This window comes from Amblyomma maculatum, chromosome 4 (assembly GCF_055883805.1).
Source record: "Amblyomma maculatum isolate TAMU_Amacu chromosome 4, ASM5588380v1, whole genome shotgun sequence".
NCBI lineage: Eukaryota > Metazoa > Arthropoda > Arachnida > Ixodida > Ixodidae > Amblyomma > Amblyomma maculatum.
Window position 1 is genome coordinate 60,023,766 of NC_139347.1, and position 23,458 is coordinate 60,047,223.

General features: G+C 42.5%; 2 protein-coding genes across 5 annotated transcripts in view; one reads left to right on the plus strand and one right to left on the minus strand.

Moving 5' to 3' along the window:
• Positions 1–6,723, plus strand: part of LOC146191186 (fatty acyl-CoA reductase 1-like) — a 36,439-nt gene extending 29,716 nt beyond the window's left edge. For both annotated transcript variants that reach the window (XM_084601669.1, XM_084601668.1), the window contains exon 13: positions 33–6,723. In XM_084601669.1, coding sequence (XP_084457795.1) covers positions 33–186 — 154 coding nt within the window. In that variant the 3' untranslated portion in view covers positions 187–6,723. The remainder of the gene's footprint in view (positions 1–32) is intronic.
• Positions 6,724–8,165: 1,442 nt separating this feature from the next.
• LOC146191187 (fatty acyl-CoA reductase 1-like) overlaps positions 8,166–23,458 on the minus strand; it is a 76,724-nt gene continuing 61,431 nt past the window's right edge. For all 3 annotated transcript variants that reach the window (XM_084601667.1, XM_084601665.1, XM_084601666.1), the window contains exons 4-13: positions 22,767–22,942; positions 21,984–22,056; positions 21,711–21,817; positions 21,164–21,341; positions 20,842–20,886; positions 20,585–20,703; positions 19,212–19,451; positions 18,173–18,302; positions 14,755–14,882; positions 8,166–13,032 (exon numbers count right to left, since the gene is read on the minus strand). In XM_084601667.1, the coding sequence (XP_084457793.1) occupies positions 12,876–13,032; positions 14,755–14,882; positions 18,173–18,302; positions 19,212–19,451; positions 20,585–20,703; positions 20,842–20,886; positions 21,164–21,341; positions 21,711–21,817; positions 21,984–22,056; positions 22,767–22,942 (1,353 nt within the window). In that variant the 3' untranslated portion in view covers positions 8,166–12,875. The remainder of the gene's footprint in view (positions 13,033–14,754; positions 14,883–18,172; positions 18,303–19,211; positions 19,452–20,584; positions 20,704–20,841; positions 20,887–21,163; positions 21,342–21,710; positions 21,818–21,983; positions 22,057–22,766; positions 22,943–23,458) is intronic.

Below are 23,458 nucleotides of genomic sequence, written 5' to 3' on the forward strand. Positions count from 1 at the left end.
TCTGCTAAAGCGCTCTTCCTTGACCCTTTCAGGCAACACGCAGTGCACGTAGCCCTAAAGACACTTCTACTGCTCGGATTCCTGAGGTTGTTGCTGGGCCGGTCGAAACTCGCGCGGCAGCTGTGGCAGCTGGTGATGGGTCTGCTGACGCAGCTGCTCTGCGTTGTCCGCTTCACCGCTTCCTAGGAACCTCAAGCCAGGGAAAGTGTGCCATTTCATTTTCCTCTCCTTTCAGACAGCCACTACTTTGTTCCACGCTTTCTCGAGCCTGGATTTCCATTCGCAGCAAACGAAGGGAGGCTTCTTTGCCGGCAATCATTTCTTCCCGTCTTGGGAGCAAAAGGCTGCCAGTCTGTGTTTTGACCGACGGTGTAGTTGCATTTTATTCTCTCCTTGATTGGTTTTCCAGCCAAAGTGCAACACTGTGGAAGGGTGTCACAAGCATTGTCTGTGTGCTGCCGAGTTGCTAGTAGTGTGTCCATTTTGCTTATAGACCTCGCCGGGGTGGCGCAGTGGTTACGACGCTGGACTACTGCTCCCAAGGACGCGGGATCGAATCCCGGCCTCGGCGGCCACTTTTCGGTGGAGGTGAAAAGCAAGGCGCCCGTGTGCTGTGCGATGGCAGTGCACGTAAAGAACCGCAGGTGGCCAAAATTTCTGGAGTCCTCTACTATGGCGTCTCATTTAGCCTGAGTCGCTTTGGGACGTTAAACCCCGCAAATCAAACCAACCATTTTGCTTATGGCGTTGTTTTATTAATTTCTACTGCTTTACATATTTGCTGAGTGTTCACTCTTTTTTGCCTAAACCGTTTGCCAAAAACATGTTTGTGTAGGCACTCTGTTAAACTCAAGGCAGCCTGGAGCAAAGTTTGGCTGTCGCGCTCTGCTATACTATCGTTATAATGTTCCTGTTTTCAAATGCTGTTGGTCTATTTAGTGCAGAAACCTTGCATATATATGGGTACGAAAAGTCAAATTTCTCTTCTTTTACTACATTTACAAATGGTGGGCTCAGGTTATGTGTACCATTCAGCCACTGAAAGTATATATATTTTTTCTTCTTTGGTTTACAGTGTAGATATCCGAAGCCTCCTTACGCACAGTTCGTTTCAATATTTTCTTGCAATTATAGGTACGCCTGTAAATGTTTAATTATGACTAGTGGTGATGTGCTTCGTGTTTCATTTGTACTGGACTTGCGTATGTAGTTTGTGTTGAATGATTGCATTGCTTTATCTTTTAATCACTGAAGACTCTTTAGAAGGCTAGGTTCTTTAAATAATAATAATAATAATAATATAAGAGGAACACACAGCTCAATAATACTTTACCACATGCATTTATGATCAATGCAGTGTTGAGCCCTTGATGCCTGAGCATGTCTTAATTTAGTGAGAAATACTGTCACTGCGCGGCTTTAACAGACTCGATTGATAAAGCCCAAATCATTTATCAGCAAGGTGACAAATCAGACATGCATGTTTTCCCAGTACCATGCTGGCAGACTTTTCCTGGTTTTCTAGCTTGCTTGTGTGTGCTTGTCGGTTTACTTTACAATTCGGCGGTTGCGCCTTCCAAAGCCACAACAGGTTCCACATCCAGTCCTTAGAGCTTCTTATGACTGCCAGCACTTTGTTGCTCTGATGCAAACCCCATTTACGGCTTTGGTTTCATACAACTTTACTTACGGTCTGAGGTCTGGAAATTAGTTGTGATCAGATTGCGTTTACCTTCAAAAGGCTCCTCTAACAAAAGCTAGAGGTTGGTTAATCTGGAAAGCTCTTCTGAAATGCTTGTGTCCAGAAATGTTGTTTCTTTTGATTTTTAGGATTACTTGCCCCAATAATTAGTGTGTTGTATTGTCAGCATTGCACATTTGCAGATAACATGGGGAAGCTCTAAACAAAATCTTCAGTGTTGCCTACTCTGCATGAGCACATAGAACAGCAGTTCTGAAGTGACCCTAGTTAGCCAGGAAATGTTTGATTATATCCTGTGCTGTGGTATCTCGCAACAAGTTTTGGGAAGGTTAGGGTAAACAGTTTGTTCTAGTTTTATATTTCTCTGCAGTGTATAGGAAGCTTCACGCATGAAATAATGTGCATTGAAGACTTCCAAGTCTCTCTTACTTTTGTAGCTGCTGAAAGTGGGAGTGGTTTTACGTGCAGTCTGAAGTCTGACAATTATGCCAAAAGGAATCATTGTCGTCATTGAGCCTTGCCGAAGCATTCTTCAGCAGGATATTTTCCTTCTACTCCCCTGCCCCCTTATTTTGTGGCTCTAATATGGGGTTTACGGGTCTGGTTGGGTTTCCTCTGTTGTCATTGAATTTTTAATACTGTTCTAAAACTCATGTTCACTGAGTAGTGAGTACAACTTACAACTAGGTTTTTCATTTTTTTGTTAGCCACCCAGGATAACTTCGCTCTTGAGGGAAAAGTTAACATTTGCGCAGTCTAAAGTGAAGTTGCGGAATTGGGTTGTACAATGTGCAGCCGTTCCACTTATGCTCAAGAAGCTGGAAATCAAGTAAATGAGCACAAAACATAGCGCACTCGTTAGAACTTAATGGAGCACCAAGAGTTAGAGCTCTTTTTGCCCTGTAAGCCTTTTCTCTGAGGTGTTCGAACTTCAGGCAAGGGAGTGGATATGGTTTCATGCTCCACCTTATACTTCAGAAAGATCCCGTTGCTGCTAAAACTCTTTACAGTATCTGATAATTTTCTTAATTCGATGCTTAGCTTTCTTTTCGTGTTCTAAGGTCGTGATATTAGGGAATTTGCTGGCTTTAATAGATGATATATACATTTGCACAGTTCAGGCCTTTTTGAACTAACCAAAGAAGCATGTTATCTTGTCCTTTTTTTTTATGTTCTTTTAAGAACAGGCTAGGTGTGCAGTAAAATAAAGCCAGTAATACACTGCAAGAAGTTGAAAGTAGTTGAAAGCGAGGTGGATGTGTCTGTTGGCCCCCTTTTGCTGCCCGTCTTGTTTCGCAGGATTATCAAGCCTTGAACTTCTATTCGATATAGACATTTTTTTTTGCAGTGACATCATTCTTATAGTGTTGCTCCAGTATCATTGTTCAGCCTACTTCTACTTTGCAGGGCCCAGGATTCACAATGAGCATTTATTATGCTTTAATTTCCTTCTGTATTTCGTTGCACTGATAAGTCATTTGTGGGTAGCACTATCGGCGAGATCAGTAACTGGACCAGGGAAGGGAATTGAAATTTTTGGTGGCAACAGCCTCCGGCATGGCAACCTAGCACCACCTCGACTACCATACTAATGCAAGGTTCAAAACTGAAAGCTCTAACCTGGGGGTGCTTGTAGGCCCTAAGAAGTTTGGGGAGAAGGCAGAGCTCCCTGCTTCAGTAGTAGATGTGTCAAATGATGCAAAAGTCCCCTCCGCCATGCTTTGAGGTGGGTGTTGTTATCAGATTTGGTGCAGCGGTTGTCTCACTCGTTTGCAACACGATGAGACTTCCATCTTGTTGCGCACCCTAACTGCCTGTGTAAACGTGCCACGCAGTTGACATTGCATGAAAAAGCTCTATAGGACTTGCCATTTTTGACTGCCGTGTTAAGTTGTCTCGCAGACATGTAAAGTCACTTTCGTGGTCCATTTACTTTTTCTGTCGATAGCACATACTGAACCGGCGTCTATCGGAACCTTGTTCTCGGTAATACCATCCTGCTTCAGAAAAGTACTGCCATACAAGACTTGTACACAGTTTCTAGAATTTGCTTTTTTTTTTCTTTTTTTTTCCTTAGTCATATTTTCTTTCGGGTATTTTTCAGGTGTTTTGTTTCACGCTATATTTGTGTACTTTTGCCACCTGCTCTTAGTGGAAGCCAAATACGGTGGCAGCGACTTTTTTCTGAAGGTACGATGTAACGTGGCTGCATGGAAGCCCAAACAGTTTTATTTTACTTTGTGTGAGATAATGGAAACTTTAGCTGTGAGAATTCAGTCTGTCTGCACAACGCACATTTGAAGCATCCTTCAAGCTATATGCAGAGCGCGACTGCTATGCTGCTGGCTAACATGCAGTGTTAACGTTGCAGATGCAAAGACATGCAAGTTTATGTTGTTGTCGTGACAGCTTTTTTTTTTTTTCTTTTGCTGTCTTGTGATTTCTCGTGCATAGAGTCGCAGTCACGTCTACTGCAGGTTGTATGTGCTTGTGCACATGTTTATGAGCTGTCACAGAGATGGTTCTTTCATAGCTGTGTTGCTGTGAAGCAATAGAACTAAGCCGCCGCCTATTTTTATGTCTTCTTATGCCTCTACCTTGATTTAGTGAGCCTTGCATTTTTGAGGATTATGGTGGTTATATCTATATTGTCTTTACATTGCTATCTGTGCGCACAATCTGTTTTTGCATGTATACATTTTTTGCATGTGTGCCAATTTTTGTACTGATTTTTTTGTTTTTCTGTGCATTGTGTGTGTGCACCATTCTTCATGAGCGTTGTTTCCCCGTGGCTAGACTCTCTTGTTTCTACAACACTGGCAGGCTTCTGCGAAGGCACTGTTCAGAACTTCCACTTGCCCTTTTTTTTTACTTTTTTTATATATTTTAGATTTTCAGCTTTAGAAAGGGCAATATGCAACGTTTTCACTCTATCCATGTCATGCTTTTACACACCTTGGAAAATGGACTCTAATCACTTGATTATTTTGGCAACTGCTGGTGTCAGTGCTTGTAAGCTTTTAGTTTTGTTCCTTGTGCACCAGTGGCGAGAGATTTCAGGGGCTGAGCTATAGTACCCAGCGTCCATATTTGCGACAAGCATTCTGCATTTCATTTGTCTTTTTTTTTTTTTTTAAGTGCAACATATTTATGCTCTTTTCTTTCAGTGCAGTGAGCTGCTTTCAAACTAATGTGCAGTGCCCAAGAAGCTGGACAGCAGCTTTCAGGGAATTCTTTGCGCTTGCCTGTACATCATTGTAATGGCAAACAGGGTCTGCCATCTGCTGGCAGCAAGCGTTCGCCGTAGAACAGTCGAGGCACATATCACGGTTATTTTACGATCTCGGCTTTTTCTGCTGAGTCAGTTTTGTAAGAAAACAATGACACACAATACTCGTCTTTTGGGATCGCATTGGCATCTGTTAGAGCTGCCAACGTGCTAGAAATAAGCCTTTCTTATGCAAGAGTGGAACACCTGTGGCCATGTTTACCAAAATCTCTGAAAGAATTTTGTCCGCCAGCTGTGGAGCTTTGCATCATCCACTAATAGCAACACTTTTTGCTCGCTGATAAACTAAGCTGGCATTATTGCTTTTGTGCAAAACTGAAACAGTGAAAGAAAGGTGGAAAGAGTTTTACTTCCTTGTAAAACTTTAAATTAAGACTCTGAAACCTTTTTGCTAGTTACCAAAAATTGGCCGACTTGGGTAGCAGTGTGCAAGATTACTGAACTTAAGCCAGGCTAGGAGCTCAGGATGATGAAGTACAGATATTCACCTTGTAACTTTTTTTTTCGTTGAACTTTCCATTTCACATTTGTCAGGTATCGTTGCCTTGAATGTAGTGGTGGCAAAAGTTGACTGGCCCACTTTTTGGCTTTTTAACTTTGGAACTGGCTTACTGTATGGAGGGCAAACCACTTGTCTGCAATCGCTGAGCTGTGTGCTTTGGGACATTTACCTCGCTCAAAAGAAGCAAGGTGTAGGCATGGGAAACTGGATTGGATTCTTTTGTTGCCTTGCTTTTGTCATGGCTCCGGTAGCTGGTTTCCTGTTGAGGAGTGCACATCTTCGTTGTTCTATACAAGTGTTTTGCCCTCAGTAAACACTAATGGTCTCTGGAGACTGATGTGAGAGTTCCTAGTATACCTAAGCATACTGCTGAGAATTTTTCATATAAAATGCTGGCTGAATTGCACTGGCACTAAAAGCAGATAAAGGGGCAAAGGCTCACTATTTGAATATTTTGTGCACGTGTGCACACTCGTCTGGATTCCTCATTACAGCGAAATGCTGAATAGCATTGAGGGGCAGTCCCTCCTTTTGCTCTTCTTTGATATTTTTCTATGTGGTGGGCAAGTTTTCTGGTCACATCTATGGCTTGTGAGGATTTTAAGCTTGGAAGTATTTTTCTATTCCGATAAGGTCGAGGACATGTCGCGCAAAATGCGGTTGTCCCCCTGCATATGGCGATGTGGTTTCAAAGCTGTTCCAGATATTGATGTTGTTTGTATGCTGTGGTGCCTATGATCACTTTAATACTATAGAGACTGCTTTTTGAGACTTCATCCAGACTTTCTTGCTGCTTTTTAACTTTGGTAGCCATAATTGACAGTTCTCAGTGTTGTGTGGATGCTTCAATTACATTTGTTCAATGAATAACCAAAATACAGACATGTTATGGGTCTAACCTTGTTAAGGCTATGAGCATTTTTTTTTTTATGATTACTGGTAAACTAGTTTGCGAGAAACTGGGTTTTTGTTCAAGCATTTATGCATCCCATACATAACATTTCTACATTATAATTTCATTTTTTGGTGACAGGCATGTTGCTGGGTTTCTAAAACTAGGCAAACAAGGTGCACAGTGCTGTCTATTCCAGCAGAAACCAACTTGTGCTGCTGTTTGTGTGTACTGAGATATAAAAACAAGGGAAGGGAATTATACAAAGGTCTTTGATGTCTATAGTTCATATGTCATGTATTGGAGACTGCATGTCAATAAAGGCTTTTGCAAGTTAATTGTGTGGTTGTCTGGGAGACAAATTTTTGCTAGGTTGTATACCAGGTGTTTTTTCAGCTTTTTACTGATGGCCATTTTAAACCCTGGGAGAGATGTCAGTGCAGTTTATGCAGGTGAATTGTACAGCAAGACAAACATGTACATGGCTGAGCTCAGTAATTAATAAATAAAATTAGGTAGTGAACCTTTTACTTCTGATTTTAGGGGCAAACATAAAATGAAGGCTGTCAACACAAAATCTAGCTTATAAATTTTCCTTATCAGTTATGTGGTTCGAAATATCTAACGTCAAAAATATGCATGTTCGCTCAAAGCTGGCTTACTGTACTGCACCTTTTAAAACTGCTCCGCTGGACGCGGTATTGTCGCAGAAATCTTTCACTCCATGTACGGAATACGAGAAAGCGACTCCATTCTAATAATGCACTGTAAGAAGCCAGCTTTAAAGGCTAGAAAAAAAATGTTTTGGCGTTGTTTCGAACTACGTGGCCAATTAAAATAACTTCAAAAACTGGACTCTGCTTTTATGTTGACTGCCCCTAAAAAGTAAAAAGTTGATTAATTTTAGTTGCTTGATGCCCACCTAGCTGCACAATCCACCTACACAGACCCAATTATCTCTCACAGGATTTGAAATTGCAGCCTGTAAACAATTTAAAAAAAAATGTATAAGATGCATTGTCATCGCAGTATTCAGACATGCAGTGGAAAGTTGATGAAACCTGATTGAAGCTCATAATAGTTGCTCAGCAGTTTAAGGATTACACTAATTCAGTTTATGGCCAGCAGGGGCTGGGGCACTACAACAGGTGATTGAATGTTCAAAAACAAAATACTGCCGAGGTCACTTTATGCATTGGTAAAGAATTCGAAAACAATTTTGTCAGAGTTTTACATAGTCCACAGTAGAGCTGAGTGAGTCCGAGTACATCTGTTGTAAAGAGTTTTGAATTTGAATGCTCATTTTGTGGCCTATGGGATGCGGTTAAGTTATTTTATAGCTCTTTACTTCCCTCGGCACCTATGCTGAGGACTTGATGCTCCATGCTTGTTGAATGGTGAGGAGAAATTGCACTGAATTGTGCTACATGCCAATTTCCCACCTGGTGTCCAATGATATATTGCTGGCACACCTGCTATAACCACACACCTAGTGTATGTGGTTTATTGCAATTACGCTTTCAAAAAGCAGAAATCGTTTCTCCTTTGCAAGGTTTTATTTCATTTGTAGTTTGCTGTGTCTGCGTTACCAATTTGACAATGAACACAACCTTGTTTGTAGCTCCAAAAGCTGTAAGCATGTCCTGAAAGCTTGCACTACTATGCTAGAATTCAACATGCTGGCATTTTGTTGCTTCTACTTTTCTCCTGCTTGTAAGCTAGTGAGCCTGCTATGCATTTCATCTGTACACTTTGGCACTAGTTGATGCTTGGAGGAGAGAAAAAAAAAAAGTGCCTCAGTCAAATCCACCCAATGGTGACCACCATGTCATTTAATTGCAAAACATGTCCTAGGGGAGTACAGCACTAGAGAGATCCCCATTTGTGCACTTTCACCATGCCAGCTTGATGCTTGGAGGAGAGAAAAAAAAAAAAAAGTGCCTCAGTCAAATCCACCCAATGGTGACCACCATGTCATTTAATTGCAAAACATGTCCTAGGGGAGTATACAGCACTAGAGAGATCCCCATTTGTGCACTTTCACCATGCCAGCTGATGCATTAGAAAGAAATGCTGTAGAAAGGGTTGAAATGGAGCAGCCAAACTAACTACTTGGCAAACATCTGTGTGGCATTCGATGGGCAGTAAGGAATGTACAATGACTTCACAAGCTAAATGTGGCTTCCTTGTCTAGCTGACAAGTCTGTGCTAGTACCAAGCACATAAAACTTTCTCATGAGGTGACCCCGAATAATGCAGCAGCACTAGCAAGCTGCAACCATGAAAAGTGCAGAGTGGTACCATGTACATGAAACAGTACAGCCTGCCTGGCAGGAGCGGTTGGCTCAATCTACTACAGCTTGTACAAAGTCAGCAGTACCTTAGTAAAACACATGGGTGCTCGAAGCTTATCAAGACTAATGTTTTGCACTGACCACTGCTAGTGAACACTCTAGCTGCCTAATGCTCTGTGTAGTCATCACTAGCAGGCTTTCTCGCATCTTGTCTCGTTGGGATTGGGCATGCATGGAAGGGTGAACAATACTGTTCAAAAGTCGAATAGTCGAGACCCATTGTAATCCTTCTTTATACATTCTTAAGTTAGCCTCACGTTTCTTTAATATACACTCGTAAACAACACCTCTTGATGGACAGAAACTTAGTGCTTGCCTGCAGCCAGTTTGTAGCTTTGAGAGGATCAGTGTCTGTTTGGCTACACATTCAGTGTATGCCATGGAAATAATTTGCAACGCAGAAGTCCCACTCTGACGATAGTAACATTTAGAATAATCTAACACCTCGGCCAGCTCTCTGCCAGTACATAGCGAGAGGAATAATGCCCTGCTGAATATACAACTCGCACTACCAAAGAGCCACAACCTTCTATTGATTTGTTCTTTAAGGATGTGGTTGCACCAGCGTTCTGCATGAGGCAACCTGACAAGGGGCCCGTGTCGCCGTGCTGAGCATAGAAGCATAGCTCTCTTTCCTCTAGGTAGCCAAAAAGAAAGACTTCTTACCCTAGCAGTTACACACAATACAAGTTTAGTTTGTGTGGAGGTATTTTCAATTCAAACTAGGCACAGAGTGTGCACAGACACCACTACTCGTTATGCATAGCCAGCATCTGCAAATGGGTGGCAGAAGGTGGCACTGCCCCCTGCGATTACAGGTGGTGCATTGTACATCTGCAGATTCAAGGCACTGGCTGGAAAGCGTCGAGACAGTGGATGACATTGGCACTGTCTAGCTGTTACGTCAGCAATGCTGCAAAGTTGCTGTGTAAAACAAATGAGCAAGCGTAACATTGCAAAGACAGATTACTGAGTTGAGTGAAAGGAAACCACGTGTCTTTCTGTGCCTGTTTGTAGGGAAGAAAAAAAAGTGCAGGCACCAGCATCAAAACTGCAAACAATAAAAGAATGTGGTTATTACTAACTCTTTTGTAATGCCTTGCTCTCCTATACCGTGAGGCTGGCATATACATGCGCTTAGTGTATGTTCCTTTACCAGTCGCTTCTCTACCATGTCAAAAACTTGCCTACACATCAGCAAAAAAACTTTGTAATGCCGCAAAGATTTTTAAAATAGAAGGCGAACTTGAAAGAAAAAGTGTTTATATGACTAGGCCATAAAATCTCCTTGAAAGATTCGTACATTTAATATCTACAACTTTCGCATTTACAGTCGTGCCCCGTTAATATGGACGACCCGAATTATGGACAGTTTTTTCTGAGGACGAAACCTTTTCAATGTATTTATGCCTCGTTAATATGGAAACTCGCTGTCTGGACAATGGACAGGGGAAGAATGCACACGGTCCACTTGGGCCCATGTATTTTCATCTCGTTAATATGGATAGTGCTTGAAAAATAAAGCAGAGGAGTCCAAACGAAAGTTAAAGAAGGGCACGCAGCTCGCGAACCTACGCGACAGCCGATACGGCGGGATGCCTGAACGAGTCCTATGGGGTTGGAAAGAACCTAAGCGAGCGTGTCGCCGTTTTGGAGGGGGGCGCAAGAGCGGAGAGGAACGTACGCTGCAAACCGAGGGTCAGCGTAAGAAAGACCCTAAAGGGGGGAACCAGGAGATTTCTGAGTGCAGCGGAAGTGCACACCGCAGTCGGTAAAACAGCAAAGTGTGGTTGCAATAAATTCTGCTGAACGTGAACAGAGAGGCCGGTAAAAGTGTAAGAAAGAAATGACGAAATGACAGGAAGAAAGACAAGTGCCTACAGTGGCGGTGGGAACTGAAGTTTTCTTTCCCAAAGCGCAATGTGTGTTCCATGAAGCCGTTAACGCTTTTCGGTGAGAGTTAAGACACACTCACAAAGTAGAGCGACAAAAGAAAGGCGACGTACGAACACGCAACCGGGACCAGGCGTCCCGTCCTGGACGCGCTTCCCTCTCGTGCTCCTGGTTTTCGTCCCTGTTGCGCTGCCAAACTGCCAAACTTTGCACACTAGGCTTCGCATGTCGGCTTCGCTTTGAGTCAACGATGTGGCCTTGACAGGGTCTGAGCTCTTCGTAGTCGGCTATCCGTTGTTCTAAACTGTACTTCAGCTTGCAGTCTTTGTTTTATAGGAACACATAAAAACGGCGCCAAGAAGATGGGATGTTCGATAGCCCTCTGCATAGCAGCTTGCCAACTTGACTCCCTTGCTTCCTTACAGAAACAGTCAAAGGCAAGAAAAAGAAAGAATCAGAAGAACGGAAAGGCAGAAAGGGTAACTAGGCAAAAAAGTGCAAAGCATCAGGAGCCTGTAACCCTCAACTTGAGTCTGGCTTTTGGCATGGAGGGAGTTAAACGCAAAAGAACCGAGCTGAACGTAGGCGCGAAGAAATCTGTGAATACAAGTGGCAAAAGCCATCTCAGTCAATCCAAGCCATGAGGGACTAGTATCGACAGCTAAGCTGTTTCCTTGCCTCAGGAGAATCTCAAGCAGTTACTTAGCGGCTACTTTGCTCAGTGAAGAGGCCATTTTGGAAGTGCCTGTGAGTAGAGAATCCGATGCTGATTCATCGGCCAGTGAGGAGTTCGTGCTCGAAAGTTTGACCAACACAAAGCCCAACATCATGGGTATCATGGTAAGCGAGTCGCTTCAGACTGCACTAAAATTTTTTGAAGACAACAATGACAAGGATAATGCACTCAAAATTGCTGGTGTTCTGTGGAATTTTGAGTCCAATGCACATTGTTATGTACAAAAGCAGTCGTTCATTAAAATTCTTTTTTCTCAATAAAATCCTTTTTTGTTTTTATTCATGACTCGTTATTATGGATGACTCGCTTTATGGACAGATTTGGTCGGAAACCAAAGTGTCCATATTAACGAGGCACGACTGTACTTTTAGAAATAAAACTTTCCTTTATGAACACCATTCTCCAATATTTAGTATGAATAGGAAAAATTTTTTGTATTTGTTTGGTGAGAGCATTCGGATAAGTAATGATTGTATTGCAGTTCCCACCATCTACTTGGAGCAATCTGTCATCCATACTACGGGTGCAAACAAAGATAACATTGGCTTAATAAACAATGTGCAACAAGGGATACAAGGACAGACCACAGTGTCTTCGAATCTTGACGCTCCAAATGTACAGTACCAAAGAGTCTCTACAGCACATTCCCAAAATCATTTGGGCAACAGAGGCTTATCACAATCTATGGCTGCTACTACTGTAATGAGAACCATCAAATTTTACAGACACCTCTATATAAAAATGCAGGAAGCAAAAACGGTTAAACTTAAATATTGTTGGCTCATAACTAGCGTGCCAGAGGACAAACGCACAAGGTATGGTTGAATGCAACGCTTGATTTCAAGCATCCTTCATGCTGTTTGTCTTAAGCTGGTCACTTGTGTAACCCTTAAATAAAGGAAAATAAAGGGTCGCTACAGAGGCAGTAGTACCAATCCCAGTACCATCTGGACTGCACAAGTTGCCAAAAACTAGTCACCGTTTTGCCAATATCACAGCATGCTAAAGCTGCGCTTCAATTGCACAAAATAGCCCTGGCATGACAAACCTAACTGGCTGGCATTGGACTGGTGAGATAGCAGATAATTACAGCACTGCTTGCAGCTCTGTTGGCCTGCAAGCCCTTGTGCATGTACCCTTCGCAGCGCAAGTACAGCGTGTGTCGATCAAAGCGTCCGCGAACTAGAAGCCTTTTACACAATGACCAAAAGGAGGAGACAGGAAAGCAGCACCAGCAGCAGCTCTGTTCAAGCTGCCATCTGCGATAAGATTCAATTCTTCGTAGCCACTCCCACTGCTGCTAGGAGATCTAGTTCCTCTGGTAGCAGACGTATAGAGATACACACGGTCGAGTGCCAGAAGCAAAAGGAATGGTGGGAAGAGAGAAGGATGGCCATTTGAAAAAGTCACTGTAGCCGCAGTCAGCTGGGCAGTTTTGGCCGTGGTCGTTGTTGGCGCATGTCATCTTTCACTGCACTTTTTGTCACCGTCTCTGTGACAGCAGAGATCATTGTGGACGCAGAAAGGGCAGCATTTTGCACAACCTCATGGCAAAGGTCAGCATGAAGTAGCAGAGGTTTCGCGCTGTCTGTGATCTTGTCATCAGCAGTCGCCACACAAACGTGACCAGGAGCAAGTTGAGAAAAAGGTGCATGACATAGAGCCTGTGAAAGGAAAAGAAAAAGAAAAGTGGACTGTCAGCCACAATGTGAGGATAAATGTAGGAACAAGATTCAGGGAAGTGTCGCATAACACCACAGAGAACCATTAGCTTCCATCTGCAGCAAGTTTACAAACTGTTTCCATGTGACAGACAACCTTCGAGTACACATTCGTGGATTGTATTGCCTTCTACTTGGTTGTTCATTGACTTGCCGTGTTGTATTTTTCCAACATAAAAGCAGTTTCCAGCTGAGAGAATTGGTTCTGCACAACTTGTTCTGAAGCAACGAAACAGATGTAGTCCTTTTTCTCTGCTCCTGTACTACTTTTTGCTATTTCCAGCACATAAGGGACGATAGTATGCTTGTGACGTCCATAGCAGAGACATGTTTACACATCTCATGAACCTTCTCACTGTAATCTACTTCAAAACTGAGTGCTTACCAACCTAGTAAATGCAGACCAAATAGCTTATCAATTAAATTTGCTTTGAACTGTTGTAAAGCTTTGTTAAAAATTCAGCACGCTATCACAAACATCAGTACATGTAGAATCAAGCATCGGAGCATATTTGTGAAAGCGTCAAGAGTTAAAAGTTGAGAAGAAAGTAGAGTTGAGCTGACACTCAGTAGGTTGCTTCTCAGAGAAAAAGAGCCCGCCGTGATGGCCCAGTGGATTGGCGGTTGACTGCTCATCCCAAGTACATAAGTACATGGGATCAAACCCTGGCCGCAGTGGCTACACCTCAGTGAAAGGTTCCTCATAGGTCTGAATTGATTTGGGACGTTAATACCCATAGACCAAAACAAACCATCGCAATGAAAAGGGTTTAATGCACCCTTTTCACATAGAACCAGTACTCTGAACTGTGTCCCGAAAGGTGAAAAGTTGTAACTATGTTTCAGTTGTGAAAGTTAATTTGCATGCAGCAATAGTTGAAATAATGAGTTCCTTCAAGGCAACTGTAACACACATCTGTGCTTATTCAGTTCCCTGAGCACCACATGCATTAACTCAGTCTGTTAATGCTGTGTTTGCTTCTTCAGGTATACTTTTTTCTTTTTTTTTTCTTTTTAATCTGGTAGTGACCAGCTCTCATTTGAGAACCAGGCATTGTGAACTCACTAAAATATAAGGGCAGAAAAAAATGGCTATACTAAATTAACAGCTGAGTCTTTACCACGAAAATTCCTGAATAAATATACCTGCACGTTTATTCAGGAATGGCAGGTGTACACTGTACTTTCTCTTTAACTCGTCTCTTTGTATGCTGTATATGACCTGACTAACCCTAAATATGTCGGCTGTCTTGGTAAAGTGCAGTAAATTAACATGTTAACAGGGTTGCTTTTGTTTATTTTTGTTTTCTGTAGAGAGTTTATGGTGTAGGGCTTTAATTTCGAGCACTTTAGTACACAGGTCATAATGGACATTAATATAATATAATTCAAAATGCTGGCAATGCATGTATGTGGTTTGTCACAATAATAAGCAGAGTCAAACATGTACGTATATCTTGCGCACCGACTCAATCTTCGAGAAAGGAAAAGCTGGACAAATATTAACGCATTTTAAACTTAAGAAAAATTCAGTAATGATGCATCCACATCTAAAATCTGCATTGCTTGCCTAAATCAAAACTACACAACCATTGGTACGTAAATATGGTTCATCATGATGTAAGCACACCAGTAATGTGAGCTTGGGCTCTTGCCACTACTTACCATTTCATGTGTTTACGCGCTTCAGGGAGCTTAGACACTTCGGCCTTGAAAAGGTACTTCCGAATTCCCAAAATGTATTGTTCCCAGTACAAATACCATTCCAGGTTTCGCACATCAAAGTTGAATAACTGCAATAAAAAGTAATGCACTGTTGGCTTGGTGTTATAGAAAAGGTTGTAAAATGCAGCAATGAATATCAATCAATCAATCAAAGTGATCTTTATTTGTATGCAACGAAATACATAAAATATACTATTATGTGCATATGAGTAAAATAGTTAGCACTTCAGAACTAAATGCGCATTGCAATAATGGCCTGAAGGGTGCAGCAGGAACCTGTATAAGTGAATTAAAATTATGGGCATGTACAGTGCGCACACTATGATGTTTAACCAAAAACAGCTAGTGACTAAAAGCGTTGCATTGTGCAGTTCAGCCTGGATGCAATGAAACAATAATCTGCAACTTCTCCTTGCATGCAGAGTTCGCAGAATGAATACCGGAATGATGTATACAGCTGAAATGGCCTTACAAACTTTCACTGTAAACCTGTGTAACTCGAAATTGTAGACACTGAGAAACATTCGGCAATCACAGTAAGAACACATAGAGGAGCTTTAGTCTTAAGCACCCACTTTTGCCCGCGTTTCCCATCTCCCCATTTGTCCTGCAGCTGTTACCCTGAAAAACAGACATGACTTTGCCTCACATCGCCAATAGCATCTTTGGCACCATGCGTCCGCTCTCAGCTCCGGAATCACGTGAGCACCTAAGTGGTGACAATAGGCGCGCACTGCCTGCTTGTTTGCCCATCGCTCAAAAAGTGATAGCTGTGGAGCATGTGGCATTTGCTACAAGAGGTGCAATTGACACTAGAGTATGGTTCGTTGTATCAACTGTGTTCACTTAAAGCGTTCCTAGACATTGCTGCTACAGTGGTTCGTGTTTTACCGTCATGAGACTTTCGCATAGCTTGGCCAAATTTCAGTTAATGCAGCACTAGCTAATAGAGTGTGAAGAACATATTTGTGAAGAGAGAAAAATGAAGATACTAAAGAAAGAAGAGGAAAAGCGACATTTGGGAAAAAGAGAAGAAATAAGAGGAGAATGTGCAGGGGAGCTGAGGCATGAGCAGAAGAGAATGAGAATGGCCGTGAATCTCGGGTAGTTCGTGTTCTGTGAGGCCTGACCCGGGTGTCCAGACCTTGAGCCTACCCGCTGTCTGCTGCCCTGGCCCTGTTCCTGTCCCGGTGACCGACCTGGGAGCAGCCGATTCGTTCCCGAATTGCAGCTCATTGCCGGCACCGTTCGGCACCGTGCTGGGCTCAGGCGTGCCAGGAAGCCTGACGAATCGGCCGTTAAATGGCAACCTGGGGCCTCTTGCCTCTACTGAGCCCCGTCCAGTGGCCTAACCTTCTGCTGGGCTTACCCAGGCCCTACATCTCTCCGACCCTGCATGCCTCACCATCCCTGACCACTCGACCGGGAGCGTCTGCACTGGCTCCTCTCTCCATAGACGCGGTGACATTTTACAATTTGTGTTTAGTCCTAGTCCTACTTGTTCATCGCACTCTCGTCCTGTCAATATGTGTAGATAAAAATATTTGTTGCTAACTTGGTCGGTCTGGTCGTGTGTTTTGATTCCTCCTTATACAGACTGTTGGCACAGTGAATTTATTTCATTAAAGGACAACTCTGGAGGTTGTTCGACCTTCGCATGTTCTGCTAAAAAATTTACTCTAGGTTTTCCTCTCTGCCCTGATGCATTCCAACAAATTTGGCCGCCGTGTGATAATTCATTCATGCGCAACTCAATACTCATATGTGCAGTTTTCGTGCACCCAGTTCAGATAGTTTCTGCGGGAAACACTGTGTTTGTGGCGTCACAAATATTATACCCGTGTTACTGCCCGCTTCCTGCATGATCAAGGAATTCTGAGGCCTGTATGCAGTGCGTCATAATTTCCAGTCTTTATTTCCACAATCCAACGCTGCAACTGATTTCCAATACTATATGGGACGTCACCAATTCGTCAACTGAAACATCGTTATTGGCTGTGAAACCAGTTTCGGTTTTGATTTTGATTTACTGTTTTTCTTTTTAAAAATAGTTCACCTTTGAATTTCGAAAAATGATTGTTGTGTTGGATTCGGGACATAACGAAGAATGCAATTCAATCAATAACCCAAAATGATGAAAAAGAGCACTAGAATTGCCCATTAAGGTGAGTTGTAACACTCATTACCTGGAGTTCACAAAACACACTTTTATGAGGGTGGCATTGGGAACTGAGAAACTTTATAGCATAATATAATCCGCTGTATGGAGAATTCACCATCAAAAAGAAGTCGTAAATTGTATTCACCCACGAAAATGATCGCCTAAAACTGCAGCAGTCAAGTGTATTGCTAATATACAACTCCATCTCAACACTTTCTTGCTACACAATGAAAGCTACGAACTGCAGCATATGCAGAAACGCTTCCACCACAAAAGGGAATTACTGCACACTGTGGATGTGAGCCTGCGACAGCTTGGGTGCAGTGGTGGGCGAAGTGCTCTCCAGAGGGAACTCAGCTTGACACCAGGCAAAAACAAAACGGGCTGGCCGGCCCACAGACCGAACAGAAAGTTTCAATGTAGAACTTTGCGACATAGCACTAGAAATCTGCGCCTGTTTAAAAGCACAGCTATATTAGCTAGATTGCTGTGGTCATCTCTCACCAAACATTGTTGCTCTATGTCTTAATCCACCACAAAAAAGTAAAGTTGTCACACACATATACCAAAGCTATCTTACACAATGGGACTCATAGTATCCTGTGTGAAAGCAACAGATGCCATTTTTGCAAATGCCGAAGACTTCCCTGCCCAGATGGCCCAGGTAATTGCTGGTCATTTTAACTTAAACCTCAAATGGATTATGTCCTATGAAAGCATGACTAGACAGTAGGCCAAAATACATAATGAACAGTGTATTTTTCCTGGGAATATATAGAAGAAAGTAGAAAGCTCTTTTTAATATTACTGCTCTTCAGCGGCAAAAAAAAAAACTGCTTGAAAAATTTGTATCAAATCGCATTAAAATTCATTTACTTTGCACACATAGAAACACAGTAAAAGCCATTTGCACACATCACTGTTATGGAATTAACACTGGGACTATGTTCTGCAACACAAGAATACCGCCTCTGCACATTTCAAAGCTTCGGCAGCGATGCTAGAAACTACTGAGATGGAGTAATAGTGCTTGGTTTTTTCTGCAATTCTTCACAAACATTTCACACACGCACAAAAGAAACATTGGATTTTCGTTCCACACAAAAAAGAACGTCCTATGCTTGTAAGGTGAAATTTAGTAACAGGCTGGCCATGTATAGTCAGCATTGAAACAGCTAGGGCGTGTTGCAAACGTACCTGTTTATCCGTTGCAGAGAGATCGTCCACAAGTGCAACCACATTGTTTGATCGGAACAGCCATCCATGTGTTGTGAAATACTGCACAACATCAATGCCCTTACGAACCTTGTGGTAAAGAGGTACGAATCTGCAAAGCAGAAATATGGAAAAAGCAAAGCATGTTATGCAATTACCTTTGCAGCCAGCCATCCTTGAAACTAGTCATATGCCACCGTTAAAGGCATTTGTGATGAAAGAAGCTTTAAAGACATGGACATGAACCTTTCTGTACACTCTGCACATTGTGTGCAAGTCAAAATCCTCACAAGCATTTGTAAAAAAAAAAAATTTCAATTACGCCGGTATGTATATTTGTACGTGCACACATATGTGAAGCACTTCGGAATGGCACAGTAGAGCGATTGAGATAATCCAATCTGATGCTTCCCCCTTTGTAATTTTCACTGGATCTATTTACCCAAGAACTATTTACATTCTGAACTACAGCATGACACACACATCAGAAGCATGAATTCAATGAAAGTAAATTAAAGTAAAAAGAACAGCTTTCCCCATAGTCGCATAGTCATTAAAAATTATTCATCTTAGCTCTGTGTAAAGTTCTTGGTTGGCTTATTTCATAGGAGAGAGCTATGGAATGCAAAATGGTAGGTGTAACATTAAGAGATAGGAAGCATGCAGAGTGAGTCAGAAAAATAACTCCAGTTAATGACATTCTAGCAGAAATCAAGAAGAAATGGTCATGGACAGGGCATGTAGCGCGTAGAGAGAACAACCAGTGGTCGCTTAGGATAACAAATTAGATTCCAAAGGATAGAAAGCGTAGCAGGGGGCAACAAACAGTTAGGCGGGCGGATGAAGTTAAGAAGTTCGCAGGGGTCAAATGGATGCAGTTAGTACAGGACCAGGTTAATTGGATAGTAATGTGGGAGAGGCCTTCACCCTGCTGTGGGTACAGTCTGGTTGATGATGCGGATGGCTTATATCAATGCTGTTGAGCGCTAAACTCGTGAGCCAGAATGCAAATGATACCAACCTGGGTTTTCGACCTATTAACTGCAAGGCCATATCTCCCATGCATGCAGGCACGTAGTGCAGGCAGTACAGGCTGAGGCTGTGCCACAGTGGGCTGTTGGTCAGAGAAACTTTTGGGAAACGAAACACATGAGGCAGGGGATGCCGCACAATCAGTTTCTGCGTTGTTGCAGTCACTTCGGCCCACGTTTGCTGCTGCAGGGTGCCGCTCGTACAGTGGTAGACCCTCACGTGCTCTGGCCTGCACAGATACACACTTGACTTAACCTAGCCAGCGTGAGAACAGCAATCTGGGCTAATTGGTGATAGTTCATTCTGGCGGAAGAACAGTGCACAAACAGTGAAGACGAGGCTATGGACAGGCTAAAAATCTAAATGTTATGCCGAAATGCTTATACATTATTACCAGTCATGAGACCGCAAGACGAAATTTCACATGAAGCCAAAGTGTTCACCAGGGCGCACCACTGCTCATCACAAAAAATACCATCCAGAGCCACTACAGTATGATAGCATAAACAGAACAGAAATGGATTTACACACCCATTATTGGTGCTTTGTACAAATATTAGGAACCATTAATGACTTGATGGCTGACAAGTTCCCCTCTTAGTCTGTTTCATGTCACTATAATTTTTACCAAATTCTGCAATGAGTCAGCTTTCGGCAGCTAATGTCGTACAGGGACATAAAGCTGCATATTACTATTAAGCCGACCAATAACCACCTTCCACACAACTTGACTTTATGCGTCAAGCACTTCACCAGACCCCACATTAAACAAAGAGGAAGCAATAGCATATAAAAAGCTACAGACAAATACATACCCGAATCCAGTTCTAGTCAACCATATATGACCGGAAATGCAATCAGACCTCTGTTCATTATGTAGGAAAAGGGGATCACTAGATCACATAATATGGGAATGCACGAAGTCACCAGGCAGGGCTAAAAATATAACTAAAGACACCTGGGAGATCCTTCTGCAAAGCTCAGGCTTAGGAGCCCAAAGAGAAATTGTTTGATTGGCCGAAGATGTCGCCAGAGTCCAAGTACTATTGGCCTGCAACTAAGACGACTGTCCCACCTTCCAGGTCTAACCCCCGAAGAGCGGGACAGTCACTGTGTTGGACAAGTAAAAGTTCTCTCTCTCTTCACAAAAGTTTGCAGATTGATGGAAGGTGGTAGTACACCCAAATCAGTTGGAGTACACTGCTTCTCTCTAGACAAGCTATTTATACAGAGCTTATTTGCACAAAAATAAGCATAGTGTCGGGCAAACGTGTCACCCACATACTGTTTAGAACAAAAATGTGAAGATGGTGGACAAGAAACTGCATGCTGCATGACCATGCAGAGGCAGCATGTTCATACCTTCTTGTGGCAGTGTGCCAGGCAACAGAGATGAGCATGTTAGCGACAACATCCACAGGAATGACGTCAGCTAAGAAGTCTTTCTCCACTATCACTGACTGTAGTAAGCCCGTGCCGCACTGCAACAAAGCAATGTGATTAAGCGTCATCATTACACAACCTTCAGGCACTCCGAGCGTTTCATAGTTGCCAAATGTTTGGTCACAGAATCAGATGCTGCATGCTTCTGGGGTGCTGAGCACCTGATAAATACTCACCGAAACTATGATTCCAGTGAAGCCATTGTAATTGTCTATCCAGCCCTGGGAATAAAATTAAATCAAATGGTTATAACCAGTTCTGCAAGTTAACATGACATTAATGTTCTCAACTGTAGGCTAGTTCAGAACTCACATATAACCGTCTTCAACACTGTAGTGCAGCTGGTACTGTACTACTAGTCAGCTAAGCTGGCTAATTTCAGGTACCTAATCTTATTGATGAAACTTAAAAAGAAAACGAGTCTCGCTGTCATCTGTCCATGCCATTCACTTTGACTTCAACTGTACGCTACAGCTGGGTGTATGCTTTTTTCCTTACCGGGAAGGGCTCCCTCCACGAGGCAGTGACAATGGAAGGCCGGACTATAGCAACTGGAAGCTTTTCTCTCTCGTCAAGCACCAGTGATTCAGCTAGAGCCTTGGTAAGAGTGTAAGTGTTTGGCCGCTGCCCAAGTAAGAAACCACTCATGGTGTCCATCATCTTATCATCCATCCACCTGTAAAAGAGTCCAGCAGACACTGTTGTTCCCTAATACCATTAACCTACTGAGTAGAAAATACTGAGAACATCCATTGGCAGGCCAATGCAGGTCATAGCTTGCAGGTCACTTGCAGGTCACTTGCAGGTCATAGCTTTTAATTAAAGGGGTATATTAAAACATAATAAAACATATCCACATCATGTTATTAGCATGCATTGTAATCTTTGGTAATGGTCTTACTTTCTTACTTGCACTTTATAATGACCTGAACAAGACATGAATAAAGTGAAATGTAACCTCATCACTAACACCATGCTTTAAATAAATGAGACGCTTTTAGCCTAGCCAATGTAGAATGAAAGAATTACAACCAAACATACTTACTGAGCAGCTTCAATAATTTTTTTGGGATCTACAGGAGGAGGGTATACCACCTCATCTACTTCTGGTTTATCACAGTTGCAATATGCTGTTGATACATGAACAAGAGCCTAGAAGAATAAAAAAGAATATATGTAGCACCAACAGGCACATGCAACGAAATTCCGCAAGTACCAGCTCCATCTGTGCACAGAGCACATCATAGTTATTATTTAGTGCAACCACCAATGTAAGTGCTAGTGGCCATGCTTTAATAAACTGTTTTCAGTGACTCACACGAAGGTTTGGCATTTGTTTACAGAGGTCCACAACGCGCCGTGTACCCAGAACATTGAGCTGAACTGCCCGTCTGAAAGAGAATTATGAAGTGTGTTAAAAATCACAACCAAAACTAGACTTTACACACATGTGGTGTACAGAAGTGAGAGAAGCATTTATTTATTGAAGCAGGTCTGGGTCGTGCGAGATATGGCTTCAAAACATGACATGGATTCAGCAGGTGCTAATTTCTTGTCCATTGTTTGATTTACAAAATGCCATTATTTGCCAAAATTTCAAATTCATATTTTTAAGCCTGGCAAGATATACTGCAGACACACCTAAAGCATATTTGATAGACCCACAGTCTTAAGGCAGCTGGCTCCTTAAGTGCTTTTTTTTTTTTTTCAAGTGTATAAACTACTTGCTCTGAGACACTAACAGCCCGGACATTGGCGACATCCGCCGTGCCAGGCTGAAGTGCTTTTGAACAAAAAAGGCACAAAAATCGAGGTTTCAGTGGGTTAAATGCATGAAATGCTTCAAATTTAGCAGTACAAATACTAGGTAAAACAATGCTACCAGCTTTGTCAGTTGGAATGAAAATGTAGTTTCGAGAGTATAGGAAGTATGCCCTGTCATGACCAAATGCCAACAAATTTCGTAATGCTGCTCTTTGTGAAAGCAGGCAACTTTTGTATATAGTGTTAAACAACTTCTCTCAAATGGCCCTAATGCCCCCAAACAAAGCTAAACACACAGATTTCCACGCTTCAGGGCAAGGCTCTTGTTCCAACTCACTTAAGAGGTTCGTCAAACTTGACTGTGGCAGCTGAGTGGAAGACGACCGAGACGTTTGCAACCAAGGTGTCCTGGTCATTTGTGCTGAGTCCCAGGTTCGGCTGAGTCAGGTCACCTGCTACTGCCCTGACTTTTTCAAGGGCCCCTGGCCGCTCTTGTTTCAGGCGCTCAAACACCTAAGTTCAGAAGAAACGCAGCGAGTTGAGCATGAGCAAAATTATAGACAGCTCCACTTTCTACTATGTTTTGTTCAGGTCTGAACAAATCACCCAGGACATATGCTCTAATATTTATGGGGTCTCTCATAATGCACTGAGGGTCGACGTTGAAATCACCTGTCAGCACTTGCATGTGTGTGAGCACTAGAGTGGCTGTAGCAGCACCATCTAAATTCAAAAGGTGGTCTTTGCAGATAACTGATTACTAAATCTATATTAATATAGTCTTTCTGCACCATTTTGGCTTTCACAAGAAACAAAAACACACAGTATTTGAAACCACGCCTGATCATATTGACAGCTTTAAGTACTATATGCAAGCAAATGAAATTACTGAAACGTATATGAAGTACAAAGTCAGCACACCTGTTCTTTGGAAGTGTATAAATTTTGTTTTGTTTTCATTACATTACCTGACAAATTCTAGGTAATCTGCCTTACTGGCTTGCATTAGTTAAACCCATTGGTAGTTGT